The sequence below is a fragment of the Pseudopodoces humilis genome, chromosome 3 (assembly GCF_049639895.1).
Source record: "Pseudopodoces humilis isolate 2021_Gansu_Grassland_sample_001 chromosome 3, ASM4963989v1, whole genome shotgun sequence".
NCBI lineage: Eukaryota > Metazoa > Chordata > Aves > Passeriformes > Paridae > Pseudopodoces > Pseudopodoces humilis.
The window spans coordinates 22090094-22102453 of record NC_142202.1 but is presented as its reverse complement, the minus strand read 5'-3'; the positions used below and the strand labels follow the sequence as shown (position 1 = coordinate 22102453).

General features: G+C 38.3%; 1 protein-coding gene across 3 annotated transcripts in view; it reads right to left on the bottom strand.

The window, feature by feature from the left end:
- Positions 1-12360, bottom strand: part of KCNH1 (potassium voltage-gated channel subfamily H member 1) — a 173886-nt gene that overhangs the window by 121386 nt on the left and 40140 nt on the right. For all 3 annotated transcript variants that reach the window (XM_005523359.2, XM_088052716.1, XM_088052715.1), the window contains one exon: positions 2297-2726. In XM_005523359.2, the coding sequence (XP_005523416.1) occupies positions 2297-2726 (430 nt within the window). The remainder of the gene's footprint in view (positions 1-2296; positions 2727-12360) is intronic.

The following is a 12360-nucleotide window of genomic DNA, read 5'->3' as shown; positions in this document are numbered from 1 at the left end:
GTTTACACAACAAGTCCTCTTCAGAAACACAGGCTCAACAGACAACAATCCAAGATCAAAGAAAAAAGTATCACTGCTATTCACACCTTTCTTCTTCAGAAACTGTTCCAGATACGGAGCCACTAAACCAGAACAAAAACTAGAACCCAAGTTGCTAGAAACAAGGACCTGAAAACCTTGCAAAGCCACCACACCACCTGGCAATGTACATACCATGACCAGCCTTTCACAGAGGTACAAGAACTTTGCACAATCAAATCCATTGTATTAAAAAAAAATTCTGAGCAGGAAGAACTCGCCCTTCTACAAGTAAACTCTTCCTTGTCCTCAACTTGATGCCAACCTCTGCACCCCAGGGAAGCAGCTCTTGAGTGCCCCTACCACACCATGGAGGCACAGCTCACGGAGCAAACGAAAGCCAAGACCATCGATACCAATAATCAGAGGGAGGGTGCAAAGGCAGTGTTGTGACTCTGAATGGATCCAGGACCCACAGAGCTGTAGCTTCTTTGTAGCTTCTTCCCACCAGTGCCAGGGCAAGCCCCTGCCATCCACTCCCACCCTGACTTTCAGCAGGGCAGCCTCACATACAGCCCATGCATGAAAGGTGGGGCTTGAAAACATTTTCACACATTCACCTTCACCATTTCCAGAAAAGTCAGTTTCTTTGAGAAATAAAGATAAGGTAAAATTTCAAAGGTGATCTTGCTAATGAAATTGTGACTGTAAGCTTAGCTGGCCACAGCATTGTTTAAGCCACTAGTCTTTTGACACAACACTTATTGCTATTCAAATGAGCAGAGGATAAAACACACAAAAAGAAAGGTTATCAATTTCTTTCTGTTCATCTAAATCAACATTATTTTTGCGTAAATTCAGTTTCTCTCTGCCACATTGTCATATGAAGAGTTTGGAACAGGTGCAAGTCCAAAATAACCCCATGTACATTCATGACTTTTTGAAGGATATGCTTAATCATTATTCATAGTACTAAATAATAATAATACCGATCAATACTAGCTATTCTTGTTCCAGCTAGTATGGTCATAACAATAAGCCAAAGATCGGGATATTTCCTATCAAACTGGCACCTTCATCAGGAAATATGTTTGGAAGCCTGTTTTGTGCTACACCACTACATTGTCTAATGCACCTTCTCATGAGAAAACTGCAAAATTTTATCCATGTTTTATAAAAATTTCCCTTCTCCTACAGGGTGTTTTATTAGGATGATGGGACTCTTAGCAGTGGAAAAAGCTAGAAGAACAAAATTAACAATTTTTATAGCTAAAATATCCCAACCCCTGTGTGATCAACAATGCTTGTCTTGATAGTTTTTCTCACTAACCTTCAGCAGGCTTAGCACTGCACACATAATCTCAGTCTGTGACTTCAGTGTTGCTGTAAAAGGACACTTCAGAATCAAAGGTTCACATTTCTACAACAGGCACTGTGCTGCTAATTGAGTTTCATTATGTATTTGTTTTTAATTTTCTGCTTTTCAAGTATTGACTTTCTCCTCCTCTGCATGCAATATTACCATACAGAAGCTTCTCTCTTTCTCCATACAATGAAATGTTTTCCCACAGACAAAGAAGATTTTTCTTTTCCTTATTTTGGTTCAAGCTCCACCCTCATCTAGAAAACCATGACCTAGTTTAACAGTGGCCACCATATGGTTCTTAACTCCAAGTAGCTCTCCAGGCCCTTTGAATGGGGATCCTGCACTGAAATGACAACATGGCCAAAAGCTGGACAGCTTGGCAACATGCATCCTCTCTAACAAGGATGTCTGAGCCAGAGGTGCCCAAGGACAGCATCACACCCCTTGCTTCAGGATATGTCTGTTGCTCAGCCCATGGCAGAGTATGTGGTTCCTAAAGAGTCCCAGTTCTCTCTCCCTTAGAAGGTGATGCTCCCAGCCCTCCTCCCACACTCTGACCCACTTATCAAATGTATACAGCTCTCTGACATGAAAAAAGTTTGCCACATACTAAAATGGAGATAAAAAGGTGCCTCTTAACAGTTCAGGCTTTAAGCATTTCATGGTTTACTTACAGGAGCATACTGAGAGGATACGGACAGAATCCAAAATGACTGAATTTTGTCACAACAATACTCCTATTTGTGATTTAAACCTAACCGGTAAGGAAGTGTGTAATACTCATATTGCCACCAAAATTATTTTTAGCTGCATCACATTTCCCAGGATTCCAGATGTACTCACAAAATCAGCATTCATGATATGCAGCTATTTGGTGTTGCATATAAGAAAGACAGAATCTCTAATACTTACAGCCAATCATCATCATAGCCACAGCAAAGATCTTCTCCCCATCTGTCGTCGGAGCGATGTTCCCAAATCCCACACTGGTGAGGCTGGTCATTGTAAAGTACAGCGAGGAGATGTAGACCGAATCTTTGCTTGGCCCGCCTTCCCACTTCCCAAAGCCTGAGGTGTTGAAGCGGTAGGGGGTTCCTATGGACTCTCCCAGCTGGTAGAGCCAGCTCTCGGTGCGGATGGTGTTGGTGTCCTCGTCGATGACCTCGTAGTCGCCGATGCTGTACCAGATGCAGGCCAGCCAGTGCGCCGCCAGCCCGAACACGCACACCAGCAGCACCAGCACCGCCGCCCCGTACTCGATGTAGTGGTCCAGCTTCCGAGCCACACGGCCCAGCCGGAGCAGCCTGACCACTTTGAGGGAACTGAAGAGGCTACTGATGCCCTGGAAGGATAAAGCACAGCGGGCATTAGAATTTCATGTGAAAGCAACAATATTCATAACTGAAGCTTCCAAAGAAACAAGGTGATCTGTAAAAAAACAGATAGTCACCAGCTAACACAGAAACTGTGAAACACAAAAAGCTTAGTGACCCTTTCCAGGAATGAATACATGCACTCTTGCCTTCATCCACTACCATTTTGTGGGTTGCACTCTGAACTCCCTTTTCAGATTATTTGAATAGGTCTACAAACGACTTTGTAAAATCTTCAGACAGGCTGTCTGTTGCATATCCAGCTGTGAATTCTTATGCAACACATCATATGTCTCAGATATAACACTATATTTATCATAGTTTGGCATATTTTTAACATAAATTTAGCAATATTTAGCTCAGACATATCAGACATATCATATCATAAGAAAGACCAAAAAATACTGGAAGTACCTGGCAATTTTTAGTTTTCCTATTTCCTACAATGCATTTCCTATGACTTCACTTTCCAATACAAATTCATGCACTATCAGTCCTCTGACATTTTTCATATGAACCACACAAAGCTTAAATATTTCAAATATCTCACTAATCCCCAAATTACATCCTTTTTATGACAGCTTTGATATCAATGCAGTATTTCTGTACTGAAAATAATACGGCTCGCATAAAACAGAATTAAGACAGCATGCAGGATTTTGTATTGTTAACTTTTATACAGATTTGCACAAGAAGTCAAATATAAAAATTCAAACCCATCTGAATAGCCTATCATGAAAATCCTTCCCTTTTTTTCCCTACTTCCTCTTACCATGGCTGTTTCATACATAGAAGTCTGATTAAAATTTAAGCAGACTGGTTTAATGAGTATTTCTGGAAATGCATAATTGCATACTTCTGGTCACCAGCTTTTACTGGAAGTTTGTTTATTCCTGCATAAATACAACTGCCTCAGTATCTTAGGCTGCTTCAATGCACTAGAAAAGATGTTTTATTAAATAATTACATAAAGTATATTGACTCATGTTCCCCAGGACTGCAGCAATATATTTTCCCTTTATTTCATGAATTTGTCATGATTACATTGACTCATTTTCAGAGGCAGATGTAATTTGTTACCTGGGAACACACTATCAATTTCTATTAAGTATCTGGACAAGATCTAATGCAACCAGGGGGTGGGGAATAAAAAAAGAGAGAGAGAGGGAAAAAAAAAAGATAAAAAAGCAGCCTTCCTTTAAATCAGAAATATTTGCAGAAATCTAGAAGGGAGCAAGTGAACTATTCTCTTCAAGAATACATATGCCAAACTTTACAAGTCACTGATACAAAAATTTCTACACAAAGTAAGTAAATTTTCATTTCCCATTCACTCCATACCCAGATTTGTTTTGCAACCACTGGAGCAAAGCCTCAATGGAAATTCTGAAAATATGACACAAAAGGCCTTAATTTCCAGAGGAAGGAAAGCAGGTATTTCTGAACACTCAGTACGGAGAGGAAAAGCAAAGTGGAAAACTCAAAAAACTACAACCACATTTTAGAAATGGATTTGCAAGTCCTGGACTGACAGGTGCATTTGGTCTCTGCATTCTAAATATCCTGACATTACCAGACAGCCTTCTTGCCTTTTCCCTCAGGACCAATTCCCATTTCTCCCTTTTCTCTTTACAAACCTCAGCAGTGAAACACTAATTTTTTTACATTTTGAGAGGTCTCCAGCAATTGTGCTCTTTTAGCTTCAGTCTCAAAACCAAGCCCTTTAATCACACAGTACTTCAAAATCTCCATCCCAACATCTGAGAAAACTGTTTTATTTTTGTTGAAAAGCAGTGGTGCAAAACCTGTTCCTCAAACTAAACATATCCCTGCAATTAAAAAAAAAAAAACAACAACTAAAAAATGCTGTTTGTCAGCAACAGTCTTACCAAAGCCAAAAAATAATATTGGTTTAGGAAGGACTTAATCACTTATAATTTGGTTAATTCTTAATTAAAAATTAACAATTTAAAAGATTCAAGGATTAGAAATACTTGGGGAAAGGAAAGAATCACTGAAAAGGAGTTCAAGAAGTTTGGTATGAAAAATGGGAATACAAATTAAAATACGTTAAATCAGATTTTAAAAGTCTTTTTACAAATGTTCTCTTATCCTAATTTCCCTTGTGAAATTCACTAAAAGAAATTTTATTTAAAAAAATTAAATGGGATTGAACTGCATTATTTGGGAGAAACTGATTCTATCAAATTCTGAGCAGAGATAGAGAGAGGCAGGCTGTTTACACACTAAGAACTTGACTATTTACAGAAAATATATACTTGATTTGGTTGCACTGGAAGGACAGACTTAATATTCAAATTACTCCTTATACTTACCTGACTGCATTGCCAATGAGATTCTAAAAGTTCAGAATGAGCTCTATTAAAAAAAAAATAATTATTTTTCTTTCAGTGTTAACAGTGTTCTCTGTTTGATTTCCTCAAAGGAAAGGATTTGTCTATCCTGAATGGATCAATATCAAGAGCAAGAACTGCACAGGGAAATGATTCTGCATATAACTCTTAAAAATTTCTAAGTGAAAGAATTTCAAATGGTTACAAACAACAGAAACTTAATAAACTTTCACAGATGATAAAGTAGAGAAAAAAAAATCAGATAGTCCTGCAATATGTTAAATCAGTACTTTTTGGCACTAGATTTAGCAAGTTATATTTTAATGCTCACTGTAATAGATCTGCTGGATTGAAAAATTGACAATTTTAGATTACCACTTTCCAAAATAGAACTGTACTTTTATGTTATTGTCCGTTTTAATGCTCTTATCAGTGCAGATTATTTTTATGTTTTTATCGTACAGATGGCTCAATGATGTCACGCAAAGGAGCCTGAACTCAATTTATTTTTCTTGATGTGTGTCCCACCCTCTTGGTCTGCTGCTCCTGCCAGTTTTGATAGGCAGAAGAAGCAACACCCAGAGATTCTTCTGCCCAAAGGAAATAGAAAATCCTCAGTTCGTAAAGAGCTAGAAATGGCACTGCAGGTCCCAAGCAGGCATGCCCAGGTTCTGTGCCCTAAAGGGTCACCATAAGGAATATCTATGTGGCAGCCAGGGAAAGGACAAGGCTAAGTAATACTCCATGCAATTCTACCTGTGTCTGATTTACCCCGACACAGTTGCAACTACTAGTACTCTATCCAACAGAAAACATCCTTGTGGCTATGCAAAAAATGAAAAAAAAACAAAACAGAAAAACAAAACCAAAACAAACCACAAACCCAAAAACCCCACCAAAAAAAATAATAAAAAAAACCTGTTATATGGCCAGAATAGGCACACAGTACATTTTTACTATAGTTTTCTACAGAGACAACTTGGATGCAATGCTCACTTCAATATGCAGTGCTTGGTCAAGTATGTCAGAAAATACTGATTTTCACACACACTTATATTACAAATGTTTTGAAGCAACTGAATGAGACTAAAAAAATTCTACTGCTGATTCCTGTATATAGATGTTGATAAATATTTCATAGGTTGGCAGGTTTACTTTCATTGCCAGTGATGGCTGCTGCATAAAGAAGGAAGAAAGTGTAGCCAGTCTCTTCCAAACCAAAGGGCAAGCTCAAGGCACTGGGACACTGCAGAAATAATTCCACAGCCACTGACTGAGCAGAGCTGAATGACAAAAGCCCTTAAAATAACCATAAACGCAACCACTTCCCCTCCCTCACCTTTTACACATTCATTGCAGAGTAGAACTGCACCCCAAAAAACAGAAAAACAGACCAGCCTCAGTCACAGGGGAAAGCAGTGCCCGTATTTTATATTCAAAGAAAATGATTCATAAGTTTGTCCATTAAATACTGCCAAAAGTAAATTTCCATGTATAATTTGTCATTAATCAGACCTCCTCACCATATACTCTGCACATTTACACAGGCTTCCTTCTGTGTTTCCTTGCTTTCTGCAAGATCTAATCTACTGTGAGTCCATCCCTTGTCTTACACTGGTACCCCAGCCATGTAAGCAGCCTTTTTTTCCAAATACAGGAGGCAGGATATCCATGTTTTGGCTCTACCTCTCAATCAGACAGCTTAGGATTTGTGCTATTACTTCCACACCCAGAAAAAGAGACAGAGGCACTGTGAAAACACAAGAGCTGTAAGCAAAGCAATTATTGTTACTTGTGTCATTGTGGTCCCCAGGAACAGTAACAGTGGACACTACAGTGATAGATGCTGTACAGACAAAAACAGTTGCTGCTGTTCATTTGCCATGCAAAATTCAGTTCAATTCAATTTATTGAATAATAAAAGTCCACCTAGGAAAAAATCAAAATACTAATTGTTTAAAGAACAGCCATAAAAAGTAGCTGAGGCCACCCCACCTGCCCCCCCAAAGGAAACATGAGAAATAATTAATTTTCCATTCCAAACAAGAAGTAGCATGAACAACTGCAGAAAATAACTAAAATGCTACATTAACCCCACCTCCTATAGCTTTGGTAGCACAAGTACTTTAGTAATAGATCCAATATACACAACAGCATTCACTTTTTAGGCCATTATCCACTTTCTACATGTACAGAAAGAAAATGCACTTAACCCAAGCGTTAAGATTTTTTTCTAGGCTCAAAGGAAGGATAGTTTACTTCCTACTTACTATTTTTAAAAAGAGAAATATTCAGTATTGGCACAAATATTTCCTAAGTTTTTCCAGCACTTTGCTCTCATGTGGAACTGCTAAAGTTCAGACTTCATCTCAATTAAAGGGAGATGCAGGAGACTAAAAGCTAACCATTAAAAGAAAGAGAATGAAACAGACAAAAAAAATAAATTATTTATTCCAAAAGGGGAGGCAATGAACCAAATTTATCACTACTGTGAGGCAAGAGCCACAGAAAGCCCTGCCTTCTTTCTTGACACTTTATTTGAAGTCAGCCATGCCACAGCCCGGCTCTGCCTATCTGCAGTAACCTGGCAGCCCTGTCAGGTCATCATTAGGACTACACATTTCCGTCATTTGTCTCCTCTGATTTTCTTAATTAGGTCTGAGAACATGACCTTTCCTACAGATTGCCACATTTAGCAACCAAGAGATGAGATAGCGTTACGTGCACAGGTCAAAATCAATATCTAAGCCCTCTGGATACTGCTGTGGTTTTCAGCACTGAAGAAAACAGATCTCTAGACTCCTGAAACTCATTTTAGTCAGACATCTGTGAGCTTGGTTAGAACTGGGGGAGAAACAGCAATAATTCATGTATAAGAGCACAGGGTGGGGAAGAGATGGGAAGGCTAATTTTTCATTTGTAAAACTATGTCCATGCTTGCCTTACATGCATACATGCACACTCAGGAAAAAAAAACAACTAAACCAGGAGACAAACTCTATTTTCCTTTTACATTGAGAGGAAGAACAAGAATAAAGATAACACAAGTAACCTAAAGAAATCCTACTTTCTGTGGCAGCAAATAAAAAATGAACCCAAACAGACAACAATCTGTTTCCCAATGCTTCTGATTCAAAGCAACAGCCAGTTCCAGAAGCTTTTTACTTATCTCAAAGGGGCAAAACACACAAATAAGATTTAGTGTTACTGGCATCTAATACCTCTCCATCGTTCCAATTCTAATTCCATTCCTAATATGAAATAGACTAACAGAGCAACCACTTTGCTACTCAAACAAATACCCTTTGTCACCTCATCTGACTTTCTGCCTCAGATCAATACAAGTGTGCTGAATGGGGGGAGAAGAGGAGAGTAACTGATGCCCATCTCTGGAACATACACAGTGTAAGTCTCGCTCTAACAGCAGCTTTTTGAAGTAATTCAGAATCTGATGTATTCAATTAGCTCTCCTTCTTGGACAAAGACTATCACCATACATTACTACTGAAAACATAATTCAGTGTTTTAATTCTTTTAGCCTGATACAGTTTGAATAGCTTATGCAGACTACCATTCTCTCTTTAACAGAATGATAGATCATGTCAGAGCTTTCAAAGCTACAAAGAAGTAGCCCTGAATCCAATAATACCCTTACTTATCTGTGACTTAGAAGAAAGACTCATCTGAACATTTGGAGTGCAGAAGAAGAGGAGTCAATTGGCATCTTAACAACCTCAGTAGCACCTACAGAGCAGGTCAACACCGCACAGGGACACAGCAACACATCCTGCTCTGGAATCCTCTTCCGGTAGGGGCTATATCCATCAGCACATCTCTGAGCCACCAAGGTGTATGAGCCTGGGTAAGACCAGGGAAGGTAGCAGAATTAAACTAAACTCAACACCTGAAGCAGGCTTACAGCATAGGAGAGAATTTAACCTTGAATGTCTTCCAAGGCATGAGAGCTCTGCAGTGCCTTTATACATAAACACAATTTGGAAAACTGAGGATCTGGGGGGGAAAGACAGCCTGCCCCTTCACAGGGTAACATAAAAATGGCATGTGATGGGTAGTACGGAGGTTGGGTTTTTAAGGAAGGAAGATAGAAAAACTCATATTAGATTGGAAAAAAAAATAAAAAATGGGGGGGGTGGGGGGTGGTGAGAAGATGTGGAACAAAGCAGACAGAGAAGAGACACCTTCTCTTGATTCCCTGAGAGACTCTGAGCAGCAACTGCTTCTTTTGCCTACCCGGTTTATATCCTGGCTGTGCACTTTACCCCAGGAATCTGCTTTACACCATTTGCATTTTCCCAAAATACTCCTTCCACCTACCTGTCTGCTAAGGAATCATTCCTGCCTGGCGTAGCCCCCTGGGGCCATGCTGCAGAGCAGAGGCACTTACAGAAGTCAGACAAGCAGCCCTCCTCCTCCACCACTGCTTTTCCTTTCCACTGCATTCCCCTTCCTCCACCGTTCAAGGCCACCAAGCTCCTTCTAAAGCTCCAAATACCACCTAGGAGCCACACCAAGGACCCTCCTAGCCACGCTCCAAGGGTCTCTGGCAGGTTACAGCCCCCAGCACACACCTCCCATGGGCTTTGTCCTGTTTCTCAGGGGCTTCTCTGACAGGGGCACCCAACCAAGTAGCCCTCCTTCATTATCACACCCCCAGTCCAAGGCCCATGTCCCACCTGGGCACAATAACCCAATTGCTTGATCCTTCCCCAGAAGCCCCAGTAGGTGTCACCCAGTCCTCAGGGTCTCACTTACCCCTCCTCGTCTACTTTCATCTCATCCAAGAACCACAATTTGCCAACATTTCCTCTATGCCTGGATCACACTCCATGATACACAGCTGGGGTTTTTTTGTTAAAGACATTACATAAAAAGTAGGTTATGACTACTTTAAAATTTCAATTAGCCACAGAAAATTATTCATTCATTACTAGATTTAGCAATAGACTGACATGCAAAATGCAGCACTGCCTTATTGACAGATTCAAACGAGTGGTGAACTACTGTTTCAAAGAGATTTCATATTACTCAGCTGTTTACAGTTTAATACTTTAAAAATTATATTTTCCAGTTTGCAAAATTCATCTAACCCAAAATCTTTCTTTATAGGTCCCAGTTTATTCCATAAAACTGTAAATATGATAATTTATTCCTTGCCCCTTATTGCATGCAGTGGTAAAAATAAAGGGAAGTTGCATGCTTTCCAGTGTAGCTACTTCAGTAATTCCTAGATAGCTAATTTGTATTAGCATGAGAGATTATTCCACTAACAAGGTTTAAATTAATCTATTGCAAAAGGACTGCCTCAGAGAGTTGCCAACAATTTGACCAGCAACACATTCATTTTTTCCTCTCTCAACTCACTGTTTACGTTCCAGCTACACCACACTTAGCACTAATTATCTTCATTTACTTCTATTATTCTGTATTGTATTTTTTTCTAGGACTTTTTTTTATCATCATAAATTTTGGCCTTTCAAAGCTGTACATCTTCTTTGCCTACATGCTAGCTTCTCTCCTATTCATTCATTTAAGTGAGCACTAGATCATTTCTATGGAATACATCTTTCCTGATGATCTTTTACTATGCATTTATTTCTCTTCTACCTCAACTAATAGGGAGTGATACATGGTTCTCAATTTGGCATCAGCCAACAATCGATCACAGCGCTCTGCTCAAACACATATAGCAATTACTACTACAAACTCCCTATTTCAGAGATTTATATGGTGGTGACATGACTGGATTCGACTCCTACCATGAGATTTCACAACAGCATCACATGTAATAAGTCAAAATTTTTCCAATATAAATTATATCTTATGGCATTATGGACGAAAACCACAGTATAAAATTGCTCAAGCTGACACTGCAAAAATATGCTTTGGAATTCAAAGTCTTAAATTGCACTGTTCTTGGCAAAAATTGTGGCATTTTCTTCAAGCCTGGTTTTTGTTAAATTTACTGATTGATGTCTGAACACAAAAAGATAACATTATCCCCCCAAAGTAGGTGGCATTTCCTTAAGTGAGGAATAATTCTAATTACTGTAAAGAATTACTGACAAATGTTATTTTGATCATTCAAATTTGAAAGAGAAGAAGAAACCACATGTTTCAAGGGCTGTTTAAATTTTAGACCAGTATTTTCTTTTCTTACTCAGACTAAATTACAGCAAGATGTGTTCTTTTAACAACAGAAAGTTCAAGCGTAGCATTAAGTTGATTCATCAATCAGTGATATATTTTCTTCTGTTGAAATTCTGTCAGGTCAAGAAAATAATTAGTATTTAACTGCATAATTCGTTTCCCATATATAAAAGCCAGGAGAAACATCCATGACTTTACTTTCATTTGGATAACAACAGAAATTTCTCTACAGCTATCCATTTCTTCATTTGTTGAATTCTGCTCATGTCTAAATATGAAATGCTGTACTGTCTCTTTGAGCACAGCACTTGAGATCAGTCTCTTATATAATTATATAGCCTTGAACAAAGACATTAATGTTTTTTCTTTCCTCTTCCATCTGTAGAATGTGTCTATTCATACTTAAGTGCCTCTTGAATTAATTGTAGTTATTAATAGTTGTATTGATTAATAGTTAATGAATTCAAATTATTTTTATGGACAAAAATATTCTCAACCATGCAGAGAGGAAACTGGAATTTTGATTATATTGAAAAATGTGAATTGAAAATATACTAATGTTCCAAACGGCAACAAACCCAAAGAATTCTGAAATTGTCTGAAAACCACAGAAGTCACACTCAATTTTGTTTCAAGAAAATATTTTCTTTTACATCTTATAATGGAATAATGAAGTAAATTGCAAAACAAAAAGTTTCTTCAAAACAAAAAAAAAAAAATAAAATAAATTGATACCACATTTTTTTCAATTGAGTATCTGCTTTCCAAAAATATTGATCAACTTTAGTTTCATCTATTACAATTGGTGGATCATTTTAAAGATGATAAAAATTGTTTTATTATTCATCTAGAGATAAGTCATGGGACAGTCCCAAAACTTCCCAGAGGAAAAAAAAAGCCCTCAATATCCTATTATACAATTTTTTACTTATTCAGTGCTGTAGGTCCTGTGTCCATTGTAAATCAATTAGTCTTCATCACAGTAATTACAGCATTCTTAAGAACAAATTGACTTGTCAAGTTAGCTCCTCTATGACATTCTCAGAGTCTTCAGTGCCTTTTTCTTTTCAAACCGAGAATG